Source organism: Carassius auratus, unplaced genomic scaffold (assembly GCF_003368295.1).
Source record: "Carassius auratus strain Wakin unplaced genomic scaffold, ASM336829v1 scaf_tig00014789, whole genome shotgun sequence".
Taxonomy (NCBI): Eukaryota; Metazoa; Chordata; class Actinopteri; order Cypriniformes; family Cyprinidae; genus Carassius; species Carassius auratus.
In genome coordinates, this window is record NW_020524526.1 from 326,241 (window position 1) to 343,338 (window position 17,098).

General features: G+C 37.2%; 2 protein-coding genes across 2 annotated transcripts; both read right to left on the reverse strand.

Moving 5' to 3' along the window:
* Nucleotides 1–11,627: 11,627 nt before the first annotated feature.
* LOC113074486 (gastrula zinc finger protein xLCGF3.1-like) lies at nt 11,628–14,060 on the reverse strand. The gene is made up of 3 exons (XM_026247322.1): nt 13,752–14,060; nt 12,985–13,083; nt 11,628–12,404 (listed from the first exon to the last, which is right to left on the reverse strand). Exons 2-3 carry the CDS (start codon nt 13,037–13,039, stop codon nt 11,677–11,679), a joined length of 783 nt encoding a protein of 260 aa, XP_026103107.1. The 5' UTR covers nt 13,040–13,083; nt 13,752–14,060; the 3' UTR covers nt 11,628–11,676.
* Nucleotides 14,061–15,616: 1,556 nt separating this feature from the next.
* On the reverse strand, nt 15,617–16,430 carry LOC113074487 (gastrula zinc finger protein XlCGF49.1-like). The gene has a single exon (XM_026247323.1). It carries the CDS (start codon nt 16,428–16,430, stop codon nt 15,630–15,632), a length of 801 nt encoding a protein of 266 aa, XP_026103108.1. The 3' UTR covers nt 15,617–15,629.
* Nucleotides 16,431–17,098: the final 668 nt, after the last annotated feature.

The following is a 17,098-nucleotide window of genomic DNA, read 5'->3' on the forward strand; positions in this document are numbered from 1 at the left end:
CCTATCAAACAGAACTACCGTAAATACTATAGTAGTCGCAGCCATCATATTATTATTATTATTATTATTATTATAGGCAAAGAATTTCAGACGAATCCAATTAGAGTTATATTAAATGTTTTTATTCATATTTACTTGCATGTTACTTAAATATATTTTATTAATATTTTTAACTGTGAGCTATATTTTAAGTTAAGTTTTTTTCTGTATGCCTGGAATTCACTTCATTACTTGGACCTACATTGCTTTCAGAAAGTTATAAAACAAATAAATAAAGCGAATGCATAATAAAGTGTACTGCATGGCCAAAAACAAAGTTCACTCACTTTGCATTAATATTATATCATTGCATTGTTATAACATATCATTATAAATTTTAGGGAGATATAAAGCTGAAAAACAACAATTGGCATTGATATCTGTATAAAGCTGGAGAAGTAGTTTCCAGGAATCAGTTTTTAGTCTATTTCCAATATTGTTTGCAAGTGGAAGACATACAGTTTTTCCTTAGACTTGATCGTGGTAGTTACCTTGCTGTCTATTCAGGGTCAGAAAGCTCTCGGATTTGATCAAAATTATCTTAATTTGTGAAATTCCTGGCTGTCTCCTGCCAACACCGTCAGAATCCGATGGAAATCTGGGGTATGTCGCATTCACAGTCCAAAAAAACAACAGCAAGATTAGATTAGATTCAACTTTATTAGGAAACATTAGGAAAGAGATGAGAAAAAACAACACCCAGACTATGGTTTGAGAACAGGAAGAACACCTCAGCAACAAAAGAACATAATCAATACACCATAAACACACAACTTTGCAACGCCGAATGGAAATTGGAGGGTGGAGGTAATCCAGTGCAGGCAAGCAGTCATCCGGTCCATCAGCCCTACGGTGCTGGTCACAGACCCGCTTGTCAGACTGGCGGTCCAAAGCAGCGAAGGCAAGGGATGGAGGGTGGGGAGGTGAATGCATATCTGTATATGTGTACGTATGTGTGTGTGTGTGTGTGTGTGTGTATGTTTGTAAGAGTTTGTGTACTTGTAGGCCTGGAGAGCTGGTATTCAAATCTAGAGCCTCAGTCCACAGATTGTGATAGTGACACAGCAAGTTGCCATGGAGACAGCCTTGGTCAGGTCCTAGACAGAGTCAACAATCAGCAGGTGTCTGGAAGGACGGGGGGGGGGGGGTAGTTGTCATTCCAGCTTAGCCAAGGCCAATGTTGGCCGAAAGAAGATAAGATACCAATTGTTTGGTCGAATAGCCACATTCCAATTTTACGGTCACTCTCTTTTTCCATTCTGGTCTCCAAATCCATCCATTTTCACCAATTTCTCCAATTTCTCTTCCAAAGCAGTGAGCTTCTTCGTGATGGTCTCCATATTGCGGTTAATAGTCTCAGTCTCAATGCTGACCGCTCTTCCCACTGCTTCAATCATGACGGGCAGCCTTGTGAGGCTTTGGACAGTTGTTCCCATTTTCTGAATTTTCAGATAACCCAGGGCAAAGCCTAACCCAATCAGCAGAAGACCTGTTATCATGGTCACGAATAAGTAGATATCTTCGATGTCCTCCACGGAAAGATGCGCCAGACACACGACCCGCCATTTCCCCCACATGTCCATCGTGTAGCCAGCTGCGAACGTCCCGGCAGGGCAGTCAGGTTCCCCCGGACCCAAGCTTCTCGTCGAGAAGATGGTGTCAGTTGCGTTGAGAGACCAGCTGATCAAATCCATATTTCAGGTTAGGAGAGCAGTGCAGAGAGAGTCTCTCAGAAGTATAAGACAAGACAAGAGAGCAGGCGAAGGAGGGAGCAGAGGGAAGAAATGTGTCCGCCTCCGCTGAGAGCTCAAGAAGTTGTTACAATTCATGTTACATTTCAAATGCACACGTAACTTAAAAGAATTTGGACCATTATCTTATGCTCTATGTACAACTAACAGAGATAAAGAATGGTCGTTAAGTGTTGTGTAGAAATTAGACAAAATGAATACTACAATTATAGCAGAACATGCATATAACAAAATGTAAAAGGGCTTAAGTTAAAAAATGAAATAAATTGAGGTTGCTAATGTGGTGCAAGATAAGAGTTGAATGCAGTGTGATCGATAGCCTATATGTGATGTGTGTGGGATTTTTGACTTATAATTTAAAAAAAAACAAAAAAACATTAGAGGTTTCTCCTCTGAGAGGAAGGCCATGAAGAGCTGCTGTGCTCTGGAAAAAAAAGTTAAAACACAGAATGAGATGTCAAATTAGTCTGAATATATGTATGTTTAAAATTCAATGACAGTGCTCTGATTTTTTTTTTTTTTAAACAGAATGAAATATCAAATTAGCTAATATATTAGTTAATATGAAATTAAAACAGTTTAGTTTAAGCAAGAAGCATAACACATATTTAACTTGATCAAGAATATAATAATGCTTCGAAAGGAGAGCTCTCTTTTCACAAAATAAATAAAAAAGTAATAAAAATCCAATACTTACATTTCCATTGCATGAATCATTTCACAATAAACTCTGAAAAAAAACAAAAAAACAATATTAACATATAAAATTCTTACTATACATCTTTTTAATTACAAATCATTTTTGGAGTTTGTTGGAGGAGTAATAATAATAATAATAATAATAATAATTCTTACATTTACATAACGCTTTTCTAGGCACTCAAAGAGCTTTGTCAGGGGTTATCTCCTCATCCACCACCAGTGTGCAGCATCCACCTGGATGATGCGACGGCAGCCATTGTGCACCAGAACGCCCACCACACACCAGCTTACTGGTGGAGAGGAGACGGAGTGATGAAGCCAATCAGCAGATATGGGGATTGTTAGGAGGCAATGATGGTCAGAGGCCAATGGACGAATTTAGCCAGGATGCCGAGGACACACCTCAACTCAAAGACATCCTGGGATTTTTAATGACCACAGAGAGTCAGGACCTTGGTTAAACGTCTCATCCAAAGGATGCATCTCAAGTAATCTAAAAATTAAAATATATAGATTATAACAGTGCCTGTACAACATATATCAGTAAATTCTCCCTCATTCATGAAAAAAATGAATGCCAGACTGTTGATTTCGATTAGCACAATCCAAGACAATCCTAATTGGATTTTAAAAAAAACATATCCAATGTAGCTGTGCATCGCTTCCATATATAATCTAATTGTTATATGATTGATTTAAATATAATAGTTGAGCAATTAAAAATATGACAAACATGCACTGACTCACCTTTCCATCTGCTTCTCCTGTCAGATTTACTTTGCAGATCGACTCCACCTATTGGTCAGTCACATTTCTACAGTAAACTTCGGGGCTTTCTCTGGGCCAACAGCCAGAGTGTCTTGGCTATCAAATACCAAATCAAGCTGAAGAGGGTCAACACTTCTGATTATTTCACATTACGATCAACTAACATCGGCATTAGACATTTAAAGTCACTCAGCTATAAGTTCACTTTCAGAGAGGAATACGTGTTTGAAATAACTTCTGTTTGTGATACGATGTGGATTATCATCACTTTATAAGGCAGAATTATGTTATTTATATCCAATAAAAGGGCTATAAACACTAACCATTACCAATCAAACAGCACATTTATTTTGTCACATACTTTATATGTCAATGTGCTCTTTATACCAGACGAGATCATATCATATTTAACTCTTAACTCTGGATTTTCGTTTTGGAGCTTCACTTAATTAATTAATTAATATTATAAATCCATATTAGGACTGGAGAGATGCAACATCATTACTAAAGTATCAGGAATAAACACCAACTTGGTTCTTCAGTATCTTCATGTTTCACTCTGAAGGTGTCTGGATCACTTTTGATCTCACTGTAATCTTCAATAAACTCAGTCTTTACCGATTTAAGTTCTTCCTGGTCCTCTGAATACATGTCTTGAATATGTAAATACTGAATGCTTTAAAAAAATGATTTGTAATGCTTCAAAAACTATGAAAATCGTTTGTTTTGAAAGTGCAGTTCGCCTCCTCTTTCTTCATCAGGTGTTTTGGCGGTCTGGGAAACCAACGTAAAAAAGGAGGTCAGGTCAGGAGGACACTGACAGTTAAAAACCAAAACTAAAAAAATAATAATAATAATTAATAGCTTTGTAATAGGGATAGAAAAAAAGGTCACGGTATCCAGTCGGACTTGGGAAACGTGATTGGGGCGCTTTTGGTGAAGATGCAGTGTTTTTTTTCTGAATTAGTTTTTTTGTTTTATAACTGAGCAGATAATTAAAATCGAGTGAAAGTTTTCCCACATGAATGACAGTAGTGATACATGCAGTTTCTTGCCAGTGCGTGCTCTCTCGTGTGATTTCAGGTTTCCTGGCCAAATGCAGGCATCGATTAACGCAAATGCTTTCTGCGGCTGCAGCCTAGAGTCCCCAAGGTTTTTTTTTTTTTTTTTTTTTTTTTTTTTGCGTTAACAAAAATGTAACACATGTACATACGAATTCTTTGCAGAGCGTGAATGAATGTGTTGTATTTCTCGCAATCTCTAAATTGAAACCGAAAGTAAAACATTAATTCGCGAATTCAAAAGCGATTCTAATACTCCGCGTTTTGAGAGAGACTCTCTGATGGGCGCAAAATAAGATATACAATTGTAGGCTGTTATTAGTATGCAGGTTGTGCAGTTGTCTATAGCTCTGTGTCATGAAAAGGTTTTTATTTATTTGCACTTTGGATGCTGAGTAGCGTATTTGATTATGACTGCACTTATTGTTTGCACTTAATATACATTTAAGAAGGAATTCTGTCGTTTATTTTTGGTTATTTATGTAATTTTATTTCTATGTTCAATTTGTGAAAAGGAGTTCAGTTAGGAGGTCAGAACTTCAAGAAGCTCATAATTAATGTACAGTTTTAAGGTCAGAAGAGACTCAAATGAAAGCATACGGTGTTGTATGTACATGTTGTTTTTTTACTACACCTGATAATTCATATTCAGAAAGTTGAACTGAAATGACATTATTACCAGATGATTAGCTTAAACAATTGAAAATGCACCTGCAGACTATTTTTACACTCATGTAGCCAATTTCGTCATTGAGAATGTTTTTTAAATGTGTAAAAATCCCCCCTCGTCTCATTCTTGTGATCCCAATCTCATGTCTCATCTCGTCTCTTGAGCTAAGTGTCAGCATTAATGATAATCAAACAACAAAAGACGAGGAGAAAATTATTCCTTGCTCTTGACTGAATGGCATTTGTAGCTTTTTAATGAATTTAAATAGTGAAAATTGAGCCCTCGTTCACATCTATGCGACCAGTAAACAAATTACTACCAGAACACACAATTGTTTACAAGAGCTCATATTTCTTCATTGGCCCAGTGACTTGACCCTGCTCTAAAAATGCACCAATGGTGCCTTCTGGTGTCTTCTTAAAGGGGGGGTGAAATGCTCGTTTTCACTCAATATCCTGTTAATCTTGAGTACATATAGAGTAGTACTGCATCCTTCATAACTCCAAAAAGTCTTTAGTTTTATTATATTCATAAGAGAAAGATAGTCTGTACCGATTTTTCCCGGAAAAACACGAGCGCCTAGAGGCGTGACGTGTGGGCGGAGCTAAAGAATCATTAGCGCCAGTAGGCTTTTTGCAGTTGAGCGTGTCTGGAAGCTGTGACTTTACCGTGAGGACAAAACCAACCAAAACAAACCATGGCTAACAGTCAAATTCAGCGTATATTTATGATCCAGAATCAGATCCAGAGACTGAAACTGAACGAGAGCAGCATCTGCAACAATGTCTCTATGTGGTATGTACTGAAACTGTATATATTTGCTTAGTGGTTTTGGAAAATGACTAAGTTCCACTTTGTCGTTTTTTTTTTTTTTAAGCTGTACATGTGGAAAGTGCAGTTTGATGACAAAATCGCATGTTGTTTACTTGATGTGCTTACACGCCGATAGCTAAGTTAACAATACAGAGATATTTGAAGCAGTTTTACTCACCGCATGCGGTTCCAACACACGATCGTGACCCTTTTTCGTTGGGACTGCATTATCCTTAAAGGGGGGGTGAAATGCTCGTTTTCACTCAATATCCTGTTAATCTTGAGTACATATAGAGTAGTACTGCATCCTTCATAAATCCAAAAAGTCTTTAGTTTTATTATATTCATAAGAGAAAGATAGTCTGTACCAATTTTTCCCGGAAAAAACACGACCGGCTGGAGGCGTGACGTGTGGGCGGAGCTAAAGAATCACGAGCGCCAGTAGGCTTTTGCGTTGAGAGCGTTTGGAAGCTGTGACATTACCGTGAGGAAAAACCCACCATCCAAAACGAACCATGGCTAACAGTCAGATTCAGCCGTTTATTTATGATGCAGAATCAGATCCAGAGGCTGAAACTGAACGAGAGCAGCAGCAGCAACGACTCGCGCCGAGCGGGGCTCGAACCCGGGTCTCTGGCATGGGAGGGGACGCACTAACAAGGAGGCAGATATATTTGAAGCAGTTTTACTCACCGCCTTCGGTTCCAACACACGATCGTGACCCTTTTTCCTTGGGATTGCATCATCCTTAAGAAATAAACGATACGCAAATCCGTCGTCAAACTGGGCCTTGTGAACAAGCATCTTCGAAATGCAGGGAACAAACAAAAACACTTGCACAACTCCGTTGATGCTCTGTAAAAATAAACTCCATCCACTGGTCCCTTAATGCTGTTTTTTTTTTTTTGGTAATCTGTGCAGGGTTGTCTTGCCCTGGCAACCAAAAACACACTTCTTTTGTGACTTTTCGCGACGCTCTCGCTCTGATCAGTGAATCGCTCTGATCAGTGAATGTCTGTTGTGCTCTCAGTGCTCTGCTATATGGGAGCGCGCGCTCTTCCGGCAGACGTGCCCTTAGGACCCATATAAGGAAATTCCGCTCCATCTAACGTCACACTGACCCATACTCGAAAAAAACTTTCCGAAACTTGTGACAGACCGGAAGGAGTATTTTTGGAACAGAAATACTCCTTCAAACGTACAACTTAATTTTTGAAACTTTGTCCATGTTTAGCATGGGAATCCAACTCTTTAACAGTGTAAAAAACTCAGTATGCATGAAATAGCATTTCACCCCCCCCCCCACCTCCCGCCCCCCCTTTAAATAACTCAGCTGACTAAAAGTCTTTCCACACAAAAAGCGCACACGAGGCTTCAACTTTAAATGAACTTTCAGGTGGTCATTTAGGGAATTTGCTTGAGAAAAGTTTTTACCACACTGATCACACTTATATTTTCTTTCTCCAGAATGAGAATTCAGATGTGATTTAAAAGTGCTTAAATGTGCAAAACTCTTCCCGCACTGATCACATGTGTGTGGCTTTTCCCCAGTGTGGACTTTCATGTGATCATTAAGGTGTCCTTTATGTCTGAAACTCTTTCCACAGTGACCACATGTGTGGTTTCTCTCCAGTGTGTATTTTCATGTGTTCATTAAGGTTTTTTTTTTATTTCTGAAACTCTTTCCACATTGATCGCATGTTTGTGGTTTCTCTTCAGTGTGAATTTTCATCTGTTCAATAATGTTCCTTTTATGTCTGATTCTCTGTCCACATTGATCACATGTGTGTGGTTTCACTCCAGCGTGAATTTTCATGTGTTCATTAAGGTTTCTTTTATGTGTGAATCTCTTCCCACACTGAAGGCAGGTGAAAAAATTTTGGGGATTTTTTTTCATTGGAAAAAAAATCTCAGTCTGTGAATGATTCAAAGATTTGACATGATGATGTTTCTCCTCTGCTTCACTCAGGTCTTTAGTCTCCTCACTCTCTTCGATGAAGTCTAAAATAAATGTAAAAAGCTTAAATTTTCTGTAAATCATAAATAATCAAAGAGCGTAAACCCTGATGTAATAACAAGAAGTAGACAAACATTTGTGTAGCGTTGAGTGCATTCATCAACTCTGTTATCAAAGTTAGCATGAAAATAACTGTTCTTCAGCATAACAAAGAATCAAGAATAAACACCAACCTCTTTTGTTCTTCAGTATCTTCATGTTTTATTCTGCAGAGTCCTGGATCACTCATATTCTCAGTCTCCTTAATAAATGCTTTCTTTACTTGTAGACAAATGGGCAAATGTTCCAGCATTCATTGCTGATCTTCTGGAGGAGGAGCTTCTGTGAAGGTGATTTGATATATGGTAGGAGGAGCAGATCTGAAATAAATTAATGGAAAAAATAAATGTGAAAAAAAAAGGTAATAATCATTATATATATATATATATATATATATATATATATATATATATATATATATATATATATATATATATATATATACAGTTGCAATCAAAATTATTCCTGCAAGACATTTTGCTGCAGAGAACAACATTTTATGAAAACAATTCATCAAAGGCGTCAGTAAAGTATTAGAGAAAGTTTGTTAATACACTTTTGGGTGATTCTGAGAATGGAACATTGATGAATCATGATAAATTTCAAATTGGCTCTAAACATTTATGTTCAAAATTATTCAACCCCCTTTGTGCAGAATGTTTAAAATCACCAATAAATGCTGTCTGTAAGTGTTTAGAAGGTTTCTGTCACCTCTCTACTACAGTCTTGGCCCATTCATCGCCTGAAAAAGCTTCCAGATCACTGATAATCTTTGGTTTTCACATTGACCACTGCTTTCTTTAAATTCAACCAGATATTTGAAATGAGAATTAAGCCTGGAGACTGAACAGGTCACTCAAGTAAACTATGACTGATCCCTGAACTATGACTGATCCCTGAACCAAGCAGAAGTAGATTTGGATAATGTTCTTTGGTATGACTGTCCTGCGGGAAAGTCCGTTGATCATCAGCTTCAGTCTTTGCACCAAAGGCATCACAATTCTTGTCAAAATGGCCTGATACTTCAAAGAATCCATGATGTCCTTCACACAGTCATGATTTTCACTTCCTGCTACAGTTAAGAAACCCCATAACGGGACTGATCCACCTCCAAAGTTTGACGATGGAGATGGCTGCTTAGAGCTTTGCCTGTTTTGCAGCAGACATACGGCTGATCCATGGGTCCAAAAAGTTCCAGTTTGGTCACATCATTCCATAAACCATTCTTGCAGAGCTCCTCGGGTCTAAACAAATTAATTTTATCAAGTTCAAGTTGGCCCTTTGTTCTTCTTGATCAAGAGTAGTATTCATCAAGATGTCTCAACATAAAGGCCATACTTGTCTAGTGTTCTTCTTACACACTGCATTGAAATGGTTTTCCTCCTTTCATCGTGTCATCTTGCAAGTCTTTGGCTTATAATATTATAACTGAGTTTTTTATAATACATTATAATTGAGTTTTTCGGCCTCATTTGACACTAACTTTCAGCTGAGTTTTTGGTTGTTTTGTTCAATGGTTTTTGGTTGCTTTACATGAATATGGTTAAGCAGTTAAGACATATGGCAGTGGTGTAGTTTGTCTCAATCTGTTCAGACAATTGAAATATTTAAATGTAGTTTACAGGTGAAATTTTACTTTGTACGATTTCTATATTTTACTGCATCACTAAAGGAGACTTGATATATATTATATATATATATATATATATATATATATATATATATATATATATATATATATATATATATATATATATATTAGGCCCGGGACTCGATTAAAAAAATTAATCTTATTAATTAGAGGCTTTGTAATTAATTAATCGAAATTAATCGCATTTTAATCGCATATAAATATTTGACCTGAGAACAGTGAGAAGTAATTTTTTTTCACATGGATTTATAGTATACCATTGAATAATGACTGAATACATAAGCTTAAGCAACAAAATATTGTTTATTTTTGTTCAACCAAGTCTAGCAGACCAGTGCAATTTTTGCCATGAAGTGTAGCAATAGCATATTTAGAAACAATTTAGAAATAGTACATTTCAGAAATTCAGGAAGCTTATAGGTGCTGGAACCTTCTGTAAAGTGTTAAGTAAAACACAATACTGTCAAGTACATTCAGAACATTGGAAACACTGACTATTAGAAAACATCTCTCTGTTGCTTCAGAGGCCATAACATACTAAGTCCAACTCTCAACTACCTTGGCCAAAACAATAAAGAGTTCAACATAAACTGTTGCACCAACAAAATAATACATAGTTCAACATAAAGTGTAAAGTCCACGCTAGCTGCTATATGTTTTGTGTTGAGGTGATACTTGAGGTTCGATCATGTGCTGCGGTGATATGCGAACGCTAGTTGGTGCTCCAGTATAATCGGTCCCGCCGAAACTCATCCAGTGAGAAACGTTCCGCGGTGCAAAAATAAGTTATTAAAAATGCGGGATTTTTTTTTCTGTAATTAATTAATCTTAGTTAACGCATTATTTTTTGTGTAATTAATTAATCTCAATTAACGCGTTAAAGTCCCGGCCCTAATATATATATAACTTTTCAAAAAAGGTGTTGGTCTAAAAATCAGATTTAATAAGTGTACATCTGCTCATCCTACCACACAATGATTCACCTTCAGTGAAGCTCCTCTCACAGAATTTCAGAAATAAATGCTGGACTATTCCAATCAGTCTACAAGTGAAGAAGATTGAATTTATTGTAAGAACATCGAGAAAATGAGTGATCCAGAAACCAGCAGAATGAACCACGAAGATCCTAAAGAGCAGAGGTTGACATTTCTTAATTCTTTAATTCTGAAAACATACATTAATTACCCCATAGTAGATCTATACAGGTGGAGCTGGGGAAGGTGTAGGGCCCCCTTCCTCAAATCTTGCCCTGGAGGTCCAGTGCACTGCAATGTTTAGCTCCAACCCTGATCAAAGTCACCTGTCTGGGATTCTCTAATGATCCCAAAGACAGCATGCTCAGGTGCGTTTGATTAGGGTTAGAGCTAAACTCTGCAGGAAAGTGGATCTCGAGGTCCAGATTTGAGGATCCCTGGTGTAGGGTTTCTGAAGTACACTGCAACTGCTACAGCAAGCACTAGTCAAGCGTTTGAAATTTGAGCAGCAAGCTCAATGGCTGCGGATACAAAAGAGAACCAATAAGCTGTGCCATTTGATAATGAGGTCATATCCAATAACATTAGACCTCTCAGAGAGCGCCATCTAAAGTTTCATAACAGAACTTTGGATAGGATACATGTTTTATGCTAATTAAAAGCTTGATAAAATCATAAGGATTTGAAACTTAAGAGTTTTTGTTCAATGACTTTTAGTTTTTGGGTGCTACATGAAACATGGTTTGTCATTTAAAACATGTATGGTGATATGCAGTTTGCCTCAGTCTGTAGACACCAATGTAATTAAGTGGCAGTTTACGGATGACCTGAAGACAACAATGAAATGAAAACAGAAACTAATAAGTGAGATTTGTTCAAAAAAAATTTATTGCATCACTGATCAGAGTTAACAGGAAGCTCAAATGGTATTAAACATTTGAATTCACCGGATCTTTAACAGGTTCAACACTGGAATTGCCCAGTGCTCAATTGAATTGGCTGTAACTGAACTGACAGGAGTCTTCACTGAAATTAAACTAAATTACAGTCTCTTTGACATTTAGAAAGTGGTTTGACAAACATCTGAGTCCTGTTTTTCAAAACAATTTCATAATTTCTCATTTGAAGAAATGTTTTTTTTAACACTGGTCTTTTTTCCAGAATGAGAAAGCAGATGTGATTTAAGAGCATTTACACATGTGAAACACTTCCCACACTGTGTGGCTTTTCTCCAGTGTGGGTCATCTCGTGTCTTTTCAGATGTTCTGGACGAGAGAATGCCTTGTCACATTGTGAACACTTGTAAGGTTTCTCTCCACTGTGGGTCATCTGGTGTCGTCTCAGTTGATCATGTGTAAAGAAGGTTTTCCCACAATCAAAGCACATATGCTCTTTCACACCGCTGTGTCTTTTCTGGTGTAATTTAAAAGCACCCAGTCGTGGAAAACTCTTTCCACACAGAGAACACACATAAGGCTTCTCCTTAGTGTGAACCTTTAGGTGGCTCTTCAGGTTATCTGGATAAGAAAAGCTTTTCTCACACTGATTACAGGTATAGGGTCTTTCTCCAGAATGAGAAAGCAGATGTAATCTGACAGTTCTTGCCAGTGCAAACCTCTTCCCGCACTGATCACATGCGTGCGGTTTCTCTCCAGTGTGTATTTTCATGTGAGTAATAAGAGAGTCTTTTCGGGCAAAACTCATCCCACATTGATCACACACGTGTGGCTTCTCACCACTGTGAAGTCTCATGTGAAATTTAAGATTTTGTTTGCAGGAGATACTCTTTCCACACTGAGAGCAGGTGCAAGATTTTTTGGCTCTTCTTTTCAGCAAAAACTTACTTTCTCCACTTTTGACAGGATGTTTTTCCCCCGCTTCATTCAGTTGTTCGCCATCTTCATTCTCTTTAACCGGGTCTAAAATGGAAGTTTAAAGAATTCAGTCATAAAAAAAGGAGGGTTATCTGCCAAGACATACATGTTCCTGGATCAACATCATTGTCCAAAAATATAGACTTAACCCTATCCCTAAACCTAACCCTACCCATTATTTATTCCCAAAACCAGAAGGAAATGATAGCTGATTAACAAGGGTGAAGAAGCACTCAACCCTGATTTTAAGCCTAAAAACATATATTTCCTGAAAAGTTATCTCAATTCTGATTGGTTGATTGGAATGTTGTTCCAGGAACACGCTGTACTTGGTGAATTCATGCCCACCATAAAAGTAAACCCTGCAGCTGAAACCTGAACAATTACTACAAAAGCTATACAAATGTATGGCTTTAATTACATAATTTCAGTACTTAGATTTTCATATTATTATAAGAACTATTAAATGCTTGATGAATTACAAGTGTATGTCATGTTATCATTACAATACAGTAGTGTCTTAACATTTTCAATCTATTTTCACTTACATGGTTAACTCAACCTGTTATGACACCACTTTCTTCCTTTCATTTTTAATTGTAGAGAATTAAGAAGAAACGCCAACCTCTTTGTTTTTCAGTGACTTCACATGTTTTTCTGCAGGGTTCTGGATGACTCATGTCCTCGCTGTTCTTTAATTAACTTGATCGTCTTCACGTGTAGGCTGACAGGACAAATTAATATGTGGTAGGAACATCGTAAATAAATTGGATTTAAAATGGTTTAAACTTTTTAACTAAGTTAAATAATAATTAAAGTTAACAACAACAAACTAAGAATTAAACAAAACAAAAAAAATAGAGTATGAAATATTAGCTAGGCATTTACACCGTTGATGCCAATGTAATAAGTTTTAGGTGGCAGTTTACAGATGATCTGAAGACATCAGCAATGAATGGAGGTTAAATAAGAACTACTGACATGAAGTAAAGATGCTTTTACAGCATCTGTCTGACTCCTGAAACCAGCCTTTGATCAACAGAGATCTCACTGTTATTCAAAGTATCTGTGGTATAAACGGAGTCTGAATATAGATGATGACAGGAGTGTTCAAAACCGCTGTATTCTCAATTTTACATTACATTTTACATTAGTGTGGTTAATGCTACAGCCCTGAGATTTACACGACCATAAAATACACTTTAGATACTTGTTTTACCAAGCTGCTCAAATGAATTTGTATACTTGAAGCATTATTAAATACCTTATACTGAGTCGATGAAGATATAATGATATAATTCCTTTATTGTTTATGAATGTAGTTATTGGACAATCAAACTATGTCTAGGTTCAAATGGACCCACATGAAAGCAGCAGAAAATTTGTACTTGCTTTATATCAGAGATCTCCACCTCAATTCCTGGAAGGCCTCAGCTCTGCACAGTTTAGCTCCAGCTCACACCTGTTTGGGAGTTTAATCCTGGAGAGCTTGATTAGCTGGATCAGGTGTGTGTGATTAGACTGTGCAGAGAGTTTTTACGTGTTCTTTTGCTTGCATGCCCCTGGATACGCACACAAACCAGCTGAGGAGCAATCCCCAAGCCCAGCTGATGGCAGTCAATCAATCAATCATCAGTCAAGCTCATAGACAAGGATTTAAACCTCATTGGAAACAGAAGAGTAAACTCCATTTCAAGATAGGTGGCGATAATGCACAGATTTGTCTGCGATCCGCCGTAAAAAAGCAAGAAGAAGAAGAAGAAGAAGAAGAATAAACTCCTCCAGTTTGCATTCAGTGAAGTAGTGCTGCCCGTGCATTATCCATAACAACAAACTCTTTTCAGTGAATCTCTGGAGAAAAAAAATAGCACAGGTCTTAGCTTGAAAAAAAAATCTACTTCTTCTGTTTCTAAGAGACATTAGAAATTCACAATATAAAACTGTAATGCAAATAATAATCATTTTGATGCTATTTAGAGGCTTGTAACCAAGCCTGAGGGTTAAACCCATTCCGAGGACATCGGCAACTTCTCCTGAGGGAGAATTAGTCAAACAGTCCAATTAAATGTATTGAAAATCACTTAACAGTAGTAAAATCTCTGATCTCAACAACAATGTTCAAAGTGCAGTCTTAACAAATATAGCTTATAGCTTGTTTTATTTTAGCTGTATGTTTCTTAGTATTTGTCTTTAGGCAGACGAACAAGCATGAAGAGATCATAAATCTAAAACAATGTGTACTTTGCATTTGCATGTGCTCTGGGTTTGCCCAACCCCCAACCTTTCTCACACTCAAATCGATTCTCTAAAGAATGTATGGCGTTATTTTAGTGACATCCCAGCTCAGAAACAAAAGAAAATTGTGTCCAATTCCACAAATCTTCAGATTGAGCAATTATCTGACCCATGCTTTCAATATGTGCTTGCAGTTCATTGAATGTTCACAGCAGCAAAACCTGTAGCTGGTTTCCAGTTTAGCCTGCTGCTGTGCACAAAATGCACATCAGGACTGCTGTAGCCACAGGACCAAATCAATAGTATGTCTTCAGAAAGATCAGTGAGAAGATAACCAGTCATTCTAAACAAGCTGCTCAAGAGGACCTACAGGGACCAGTAACAAAAAGTATTTTAATTTATACTTTTTTTAATGTAATGGAATTTTTATTATAACAATCTTATAATATATTATATTACGAAGGCCAAGAGTGGCCTTTAATCTCATGATGATTCAGCATTGATTTAGAAGAAGAAAGAAAGTTGTTGAAGAATGATCAGAATGTAGAAAGAGGAAAAGAAGTTGAAAGTAGCAGTGCTGTGAAAAGAGAAGAACAGAAGGTGACGAATAGCAGGTATTATAAAGAATTGAAAATTAAAGGAATAATGATCAAACTCGTGAGAAAATAACTTATTTATCTTCTGTTTGTGCAAAACTCTTCAATGAGAAATGTTAACCTGATTTACAAACTAAATTAGTCTTATAGCAATTTTGTAAATAGGTCAAATCTAACCATGGCTATAAAATGATCTAAATTAGATTTCATTGATCTGCAACCCAGTAACAAGGGAAGGCCTAAGTTTTGACGTTTTCCCTTGCAACAAAACCACAAACACAGTGGCTCAAGTGTTAGCAAACAAAATCAATTTCTGTATCCTATATGGAAGTCAAATCATGTTACCAATGATAAAAGAGTTTCAGTGTTAATTTTGCAGTCCCAACTTATTAGGAAGCAGAGACGTGCCTATTGTGGGATTAGAAATGTAAGAATCTGTTTAAGATCTGCTGATGCTACAAGGATGAGTGCAATGATACTTCTTCTCTCCAGTGTGTGTTTTCATGTGACCCTTAAGGTGTCCTTTTCGGGCAAAACTCTTCCCGCACTGATCACATGGGTACGGCTTCTCTCCGGTGTGGACCCTCTCGTGTGTTTTCAGATGTTCTGACTGACTGAAACTCTTGTCACAGTGTGAACAATTGTAAGGTTTTTCTCCGGTGTGAGTTCTCTGGTGCCGTCTCAGTTGAGCACTATCAAAAAATACATTCCCACAATCAAAGCACATATGATTCTTCACACCGCTGTGTCTTTTCTGGTGTTTTTTTAAAGCAGCCAGCTCAGTGAAACTCTTTCCACACAGAGAACAAATGTGAGGCTTCTCCTGTGTATGAACTTTCCGGTGGTTCTTCAGGGCATCTGTCCTGAAAAAATCTTTACCGCATTGATCACAGGTATAGGGTCTTTTCCCAGAATGATAACGCAGGTGTAATTTAAAGCTGTTCGCCTTACTGAAACTCTTCCCACACTGATCACATGTGTAGGGTTTCTCTCCAGTGTGGATTTTCATGTGTTCCTTAAGTCTGCATTTCTGTGTGAAACTCTTCCCGCACTGATCACATGTGTGTGGTTTCTCTCCAGTGTGGATTTTCATGTGAACTTTAAGACTTTTTTTGTAAGCAAAACTCTTTCCACACTGAGGGCAGGTTAAAGATGTCTTGGCACTTCTTTTCAGCAAAGTACTTTCACTCTGTGAGGAACTCAATTCATTCAGTTCTCCACTCTCTTCATTCTCTTCCATTAGGTCTAAAATGAAAGTAAGACAGGTTTAATATTTTTTTAACAAAAAAGTGAAAAATGTGCAGGGAAAGAACCCTAACGTAACAGCAGAAGATGTCAATTGCTAAACAACAATTATTTTGATGCATTCAAACGATTGATTGGCCGTTATTTGGATTTACCAATATTTGTTTCCATTATTTAAGCACCGTTTCCATTCAGTTTCCAAACTCCTTGTTCTATGAAAGGTCAAAGGGATGCTATCATGCTAGAGCCTATCACAGAATCTCAGGTGGCAGGCAAGAAAACAGCTTTGATGGACATTCACATTATTCACAGTTAATATAACTTTCTTTTCTTAAACTACTAAATCACCAAGGACCACAGTTTCGGCTAAAAAAAAATTATTTACTGTTCAACTGAAGAAAAAAGTAACCTACATCTCAGATGGCCTAAAGTTGAGTAAATTAACAGCAATTTTTTATTTTTGGTTCAACTATCCCTTTACAGTATTGTTCAAAATAATAGCAGTACAATGTGACTAACCAGAATAATCAAGGTTTTTCGTATATTTTTTTATTGCTACGTGGCAAACAAGTTACCAGTAGGTTCAGTAGATTCTCAGAAAACAAATGAGACCCAGCATTCATGATATGCACGCTCTTAAGGCTGTGCAATTGGGCAAATAGT